The sequence below is a fragment of the Eurypyga helias genome, unplaced genomic scaffold, assembly GCF_000690775.1.
Source record: "Eurypyga helias isolate BGI_N326 unplaced genomic scaffold, ASM69077v1 scaffold5120, whole genome shotgun sequence".
Classification (NCBI taxonomy): domain Eukaryota; kingdom Metazoa; phylum Chordata; class Aves; order Eurypygiformes; family Eurypygidae; genus Eurypyga; species Eurypyga helias.
This window is the reverse complement of record NW_010223652.1, coordinates 3,148-10,453: the sequence shown is the minus strand read 5'-3', so window position 1 is coordinate 10,453 and position 7,306 is coordinate 3,148. Positions and strand designations below refer to the sequence as shown.

General features: G+C 55.4%; 1 protein-coding gene across 1 annotated transcript in view; it reads left to right on the top strand.

Moving 5' to 3' along the window:
* Window positions 1-7,306, top strand: part of LOC104506459 (phosphofurin acidic cluster sorting protein 2-like) — a gene marked incomplete at both ends in the record, with an annotated part of 18,267 nt that overhangs the window by 7,817 nt on the left and 3,144 nt on the right. Inside the window, 7 exons of the mRNA XM_010147444.1 lie at window positions 206-331; window positions 523-685; window positions 842-933; window positions 1,792-1,872; window positions 2,610-2,669; window positions 3,174-3,325; window positions 7,160-7,253. Of these exons, the coding sequence (XP_010145746.1) occupies window positions 206-331; window positions 523-685; window positions 842-933; window positions 1,792-1,872; window positions 2,610-2,669; window positions 3,174-3,325; window positions 7,160-7,253 (768 nt within the window). The remainder of the gene's footprint in view (window positions 1-205; window positions 332-522; window positions 686-841; window positions 934-1,791; window positions 1,873-2,609; window positions 2,670-3,173; window positions 3,326-7,159; window positions 7,254-7,306) is intronic.

Genomic DNA, 7,306 nt, shown 5'->3' with positions numbered 1-7,306 from the left:
GCTGGCCAGGCGCTCCATTGCTCCAGGGATTGTTTTGCTGGGCGATTTGGATTTGGAGGATGATGAGGCATGCCTTTGAGAGGCACCTCAAAGCTCAGCAGGTCAGATCCTGCAGTACATCAGCACTGAGGACGAGTTTTCTACCTGCGTGTCATGCTGAGCCCTGCCCTCATGCTGCTATTTTCCCTGTGCTTCCCTTTCCCAGTACCCACACTTCCTCAAGAGAGATGGCAACAAACTGCAGATCATGCTGCAGCGGAGGAAGAGATACAAGAACCGCACGATCCTGGGCTACAAGACCCTTGCAGTGGGCATCATTAACATGGCCGAGGTACGGGGTGCTGGGAGCAGAGGGGAGCTTCGCATGGCCTTCCTGTGCCAGAGCTGGGAAGGGAGCTGGGCCAGCTGGTAGTCGCTTGGTGCTGTGAGTGCTCTGGATTCTTTGGCTAGCTATGAGACAGAGGGGGTGGTATGCCAGCTGCCATCGCGTCACCCTGGCAGGGCGATTGTCTGTCTGCCTAGGTGATGCAGCACCCGACGGACGGCGGGCAGCTTCTGGGCCTCCACAGCAACATGAAGGACGTGAACATCCGAGTGGCTGAAATCAGCATCTACTCTTTGTCTAGTCAGCCCATTGACCACGAGGATGGGAGCGTCCCCTCAGGTCCCAAAATCAAAGCTTCAGGTGTGTGAGCGCTCAGCACAGACCTGAAGGCAAGCGCTTGGGACAGGATACGGATAAAGGAGTGCCTCCCCAAGCGCCTGCCAGCAGTACCAATCATTTCACTGTGCCGTGACAGGCATCGTGCTGAGCTGTGGTATCTGCACTGTCTGCTTTCAGATCGCTCCCCAGACATTGACAACTACTCTGAAGAAGAGGATGACAGCTTCTCCTCAGAGCAGGAGGCCAGCGATGATGCTGTGCAGGGTCAGGTAAGAGAGGCCTGGTGGGGTAGCTTATGTCCTGGACCCATTTCTGGGGCAAGAATCAGGGGTTGAGGATCTTGATCACTCTGAGCCCTTTCATCTCCCTTTTAAACATTAGTCATGTTTCAGAACACGGAGAGCCACAATACCTGACAACAGAAAGAGCTGTGGGCTGCTGTCAAGTCTACGGTGGGGCAAGGGACTTTGTAGGGCCATAGCTACCACCCGTGTGTCCTTGGAGCCATCTGGTCTGCAGCACAGAACCCCTGCTGAGCCCCCTCCACCTTGCACCACAATTCTCCCCCATCTCCCTGTTATAACAGGCCAGAGAGTTGGCTGTCCTCTTGTTGTGGTGCCTACACACGAGGCCAGAAAAGGCTGGCGGTAGCGTGCTGATCAAGCACAAGAACAAACCCCTGCTCAAGGCTCTCCCCATTACCTGTCCCGTTGTGCCGGCTGTCTGTGTATCCTTGAGGCTGATCCCCAGAAGAACACTTTGTGAGCTCACGTGCTGTGCCAACCCTGGAGAGGGGAGAGCAGGGGAACAACACATAGGTCACGGGGAGGCTGGTGAGTGCAGAGCAAAGAGTTTTAGGGAACAAGGACCGTTGCAGAAAACTGCTGTATCTCATCTGAATCTTGCTGGTACTCCTGGAGGGGTCTGGGAAGGTCTGTTGGGGGACAGCGCTAAGGAGGGAGAAGAAGCTGCATGAAGAGAGGTGGGAGAAGTGAGAAACAAAACTTTGGGAGCAGAGTGGACCGAAGTTTTTCAAAACGGGGGAAGTGTGGGACAGGGGAACTTCTGGGGGATGCTGCTCCTTGCACTCTGAGTTGCTCTGATGTGCTGTGACCTTTTGCCTGCAGGATCTGTTTGATGAAGAGGATGACTTGAGGAAAACCAAGAAGGCTAGGAGGAAAATGATCCGAACCACATCAATGACCAGAGTAACATCAGCATTTACAACGTGATCGAAGGGATGGAAGGGATTCGCTTCCTCCTCTCCCTGCAGGGAGGAGGGGGTTTGGGGAGGATGGTGCAGGGCAGGAGAGAGAGCCCTTGGCTCTGAGAAGAGGCAAACCTCTTGCCATTAATGAGTTAGCTTGCTGCACAGAGCTGTACCCCAGCTCATGGTCTGTGCTGTGTTTAACCCAGCTTCCTATCAAGGATGTTCTCTATGCAACACAGTTTTGACTCGCTGCTGTGACATGGTTCTTCCCTTTCCCTCCCTGAGGAAGGGGAAGATTGGCACAAGAAGGGCGAGCCATCAGCAGCTCTTCTGCCTGTCAGCAGAAGGGGGGAGCTGCCCTGCCAGCCTCCTGCTCTTATCCCCATCTGCTTCAGCCCTGCAGCTCCCTAGGCACCTTCTTCCTGAGTTTGTTACCCGTTCTTTTCTTGGTTGAAGGCAGCATTCCTCAAACAGATGGTCTGAGGAGAAAGGGGATTTAAACAGCGAGAAAGCCATTCCAGCCTGTAGCAGGGAGAATCTAAGTCCTTGCACCCTCCCTCTTGCCTAGATACAGTGACATATTTAAGGAGCAAGGGAGATCATAGCTGACCTTGGGCCTGTGGACTCAGAAAGGAGACAACGACATGTTAAAGAGGGCAACCATGTCCCGTGTGTCATCTTGGAACCTGGTTTGGTAGTTCTGCTGATCTTTCTTCTTCCCTTGTTTTGTTTTAGCAACCAAACTTCAAGCAAAAATTTGTGGCTTTGCTGAAGAGGTTTAAAGTGACAGAGGAGGTAAGAAGCAGGAAGGCTGCCCCACCTGGCAGCGTCCCCTGATAAGTAGGTGCCAGAATGCTGGTTTCCACTCACTGGGAGCACAGGGCATGAGCTGCAGGTGCTCAGGGATGTTACCAAAGATGGTGTGAGACAGGGCGCAGACTGGGGCTTGGCTTTTCCAAAGCCTTCTGTCTTAGGAAGGCAGATCTGAGCCTCATGCTCACACCAAAAACCCCTTCCTGTTGGGGAGAGGAGTCTGCACTGTGTGTGTGGCACAGCCAGTGGAGGTCTTACCTCCCACTAAGTGTGATGGGTGTCTGAGACTCCTCTGGAACTCGTGCTCCTGGCATCCTCCCTTGGCTCAATGACAGTGTCACTTGCTCCTTCCACAGGTTGGATTTGACTCCCTGAGGTGGGAATAGTGCTGTGGTGCACCTCGTGGCTGGGAGGAAGCTTGTATGTGCCTGGCCTGGGATGCAGGTGACCGTATCTCTTCATTGCCCTCTGGTCTTGGTCCCGCAGGTCCTGGACTCTGACCCTGTAGACCAGACCCAGGAGGTGGAGGAAGACCTGGGCTTGCTCTATGACAGCCTGGAAGAGTGCAACAACAGTGACAGCGGCCCAGAGATTGAGGACAATGAGAGTGTGCACAGCACGCCCAAGCCCACCCTGAGGTAAGGATTGCAGGGAGTCACGGGCCCCCAGCACAGTCTGTGCTACCGGGAGAAATGCCCTCTGACACTTTCCTGTCGCTTGGGCTAATGCAGGCATTGTCTTGTCTCCACTCCCATTGCCATCTTCTGTGGGCATCACCCAGCCCCTCACTGGCATATCCTGTGTCATGAGCTCCCAACGGCCCGTTAACACGGGCTTACTTCACGTTTAGTCACACTTAACTTCCTGCCAGTCCAGCGTCTGACACTGATCCGCTGGAGGAGCACCTGTGCGGTCTAAGCCCCCACTGTTCCCAGCCTTCCTGTCTTTCCGCTGCCAGCCCTGGCCTTCTCGGGGCTCTCCACGCTGACCCATACCTGTCTCCTGAGCACTTGGTGACTGCTTGGGCAGACCTGGTGTCCCTGCGGGATCCGCATGCTGTGTTCCCACCCTCTGTGGAGATATGACTAGCCCCCATCAGTGGTGTTCCTCACCCCATTCCCTGGGCACCCGCCGGCTTGGCTTGTTCCGCCGAGCACTGCTGGCTCGGCACAGGGGACCTGGCAGGGAAACCAGGCTTTTCTCCCGCGTGATCTCCGTTCGCCTGGCCTCTCTGCTCGTGGCTGTTCTGTTTCCGTGCTGTCCTTTTGTGAGAAAGTTGCCTTTTATTGCCGTTCTACTCGGCTGCCTCACAGTGCGCTGGGGCTCTTCTAGCCAAGCCCAGCTTACTTGGCATTGCTGTTTCTGTTGCTCGGTATGGAACGTGGATTAGCTGGAATCCCTGCTGAAGGTACTTAGCAGGGGTAGCAGACTTGGTCTGCCACGGGCAAACTGTTTGAAATTAAATCTGCTGGATTCAGGAACCCATGGGCCGCTGGGAAAGAAACGGGAACGTGACGGAAGTCACGTCTTCCACAAACACACACGAGTCGTGGAGACGAGCAGGCACGTGGGCAAGGGGGAGCTGCTAGGTGGCCTGCGTGGACTCCCAAAGGAGTTTCACGTGTCTCCCATCAAAGGCTTTAAAGAAACAAAGGTGCTGTGGGAGAAAAGGAAAGGTCTTTTTGTGGTCAGGTAACGGTCTGTGTACGTAAACGGTCAGAGAAGTCTACTGAGAGTATCTGAAGGTAAGACCCCGCTCCGGCTCTGCACGAGCCTGCTTGAGAACACTGGTCACTGGAAGAGCATCCTAGAGTAAGTGCTGCCTTGTGCTTGTACCTGCTGCTACAGGCTTCCTCGGGGCTTTGCTGCTGTCTCCGGCAGGACAGCTTACCGGGCCCTGGGCTGTTCCTCAGCCTGTTCCCAGTGTCCCCTGACTTGCTCTCTAGTGCCCCGGGTTCTGGCAGTGCTGAGGTGTATGTCCTTGTTATTCCCATTACTGGGCCTCTACTTTTCCTAAGGAGGCATGGGAGCCTGCTGCCAGGGTCTTTAGTGCAGAGCGCATGGTTCCAAGGCCCTGCGTGGCCTTCTCAGGGGGCGGTGAAGGTGTGACCCTCACGTTGGATTTATTTATTGTCGTAGGCCTTGCTAGATGCTGTGAAGGTCCCTGTGGAGCAAGGGCATTCAGGGAGTTCCTTAAGGGTGAGCAGTGGCTGGTGCCCTGGATTTGGCCAGTGATGCAGGGTTCAGGTAGCCATCCGTTTGACCAGCAAGGGAGGCTGCGGGGCTGTTGGCTGCTCCTGCGCTGGGGTGAGACTGGAGTTAGAACTGAGGCTCTTGGGTAGGACCTCAGCAGTCAGAGCCTTTGATTGGAGACCAGAGGTGAAGGAGCAAATGTCTCCCAAGGTGACTGGGAAAACAGATGGGGAGGAGGAGGCTAATTCATTGAAAACAGGAGGCGGCTGTGGAGAAGGACTGGGATTTACCTACGTGTCAACCTGCTGAGACTCCGAGTCAGTCGTGTCTATAGGAAAGCCTCAGCTGTGGAGCAGGGAAAGCTGAGAATTGCAGTGTGGCACATCCTCTAGGGATGAAAGCTGCTGGACCGCATGTGAGAGAGGGCAGAGACAGACACAGCTTCCACGGGGAAGGGGAGACAGCCCCGTTTATTTGGGTGCTGAAAGCCAGACCATACAATCTAGACACATCCAAGGTCTGTGGAAAAGGAGGGGATGAAGATACCTTTCTGAAGTGCCAGTGGCACCAGGGGTATGTCACATTCTGGTGGGACTGCTGGGACAGTACGGAGGAGTGTGGGGGACGTGCTGATTGGGGGGGTGAGTTATTAAAAAACATAGGTATTTCTCTGGTTTGACTCAAGTTACTAACACGGCCTGCGTGTTGCTGGCTGAGAAAAGGCACGTGTGGAGTGGTGACTGTGCCTGGGATCCTGCAGCAGAGATTGGAGAGAGCGGAAATATGTTAATAACAGGAGACCTCATTTATCCCTGCGTGGCCTGGGGAGAAACGTCCCACCAGGGCACAATGCCAGCTCTAAACCTGTAGCTTTGGCAAACACACGTGCCGTGGAGCAGCTGGTCACGGAGCCAGCGAGGGGAAAATCGAGCCTCGCCTTCCCCCAGCCAGCGTATAAACACTGCTGCTGAGGAGCCGCTCTGCGCTGGGGACCATCATTTGCTGAGATGAAATGTCCCCGCGGGAGCAGTAAAAGCAAAGAACCTGACGAACGCTGTTGTGCCGGGCAGCGCGGCACGCTGCGTAGGGGTGAGGAAACACGTTACAAGGAAAGTACAAGGAGCAGGCGGGAGGTTCAGGGGTCTGTAGGGATCCTGCAGAAAGCTGCAGGCATTGCCAGGTGAGGACGGTAGAAAGCAACGGAAACCCTGGCAGGGTCCTAACAGAACAACTGCTCAATATCCTACGCCTCTGTGGCCATCCCTGGAAACCTGCAACCCCCATCTGCACACCAGGAAAAGTGGGAGAAACTTTTCCTGGGACGTAGAGCCTAGAGGGAAGCTGTCTCAGATCCGCGGGGAAGTCACACACTGCAGATGGGCTGCAGTTGCCGCAAGGGTCCTGGGAAAGGTGGCAGGTGAGATCCAGTGACAGAGCTGGCTTGTTTCCTAAAGACCGGTCTTTGAGCAGCCCACGGGATGTGGAGGGAGTCCTGGGCAAATAAAAAATGGGTGGAAAGAGGGGGAGCAAAGGTGGAAGCTCACACTGTGGTGACAGAGACAGTCCTGCTGCCCCAAGGGAGTTTCCTGTATTGACCGTTGTGACTTGGGAACAGGACCTTGGAGTTGCACTGTGCAGCTCTACCAAAACATCAGCTCAGAGACCTAAAAAAAAGACAAATTGAAGTCCTGGGGAACAAACAGGACATAGGTGCACTGCTGCGCTACCTGTGGTCTTGTTCTGTGTTCAATACCGGTCTTCAGAGCCTTGGGAAAGGGAAAGGCAGAAAGGGAAGGCGGCAGCAGCAGTCAGAGGCAAGGAGCTCTGACTGGCAAGAAGGGAAGGGGGCAGCAATCTGCGGAAGCCGTGGTGGTGCAGCGGGAGCAGAGGCTCAGCAGCATGTTGGAGTTGTGGCTGTGAGGTGGGGCATGGTGGCGGTTCCTTACCCTGCGCAGCGGCGGTTGGGGAATGCCCTGGGAGAGAAATTGCTGCTAGTGAGGAGACAGGGACCCCAACTCATCAGGATGTGTCTGGGGTGGCCCCATCCTGCCCCCAGCATTGGTGTGTGGGACTGGCAGGTCTGCTGCTGAGCTGTGAGTCGCTTGCACACTTGGGTGCTGGCCCTGTGTCCCACTGGGGACCTCTCCGCAGTGCTCTGTGCTTGGGACAGGCGGCGGGGGTGCGCTGGGATCACGGTGACTTTGTTCCTCTCTTATTCCTGCCTTTTTCTCTCCCGTCTGTCTGTCTGTCCGTCCGTTCGTCTGTCTGTTTCTCTGCAGGCGTTTCTTTGAGGGAGTCTCTCATTCTGGTTCCCAGACTGAGATCGGCAGTCTGCACAGCCAGAAAGGGCAGGATCCAGAGTCGGGCAGCCCTGTGAGTTACACCACCACCACCCCCTCTTGTCCCCTTCCCCCCCGAGCCGACCA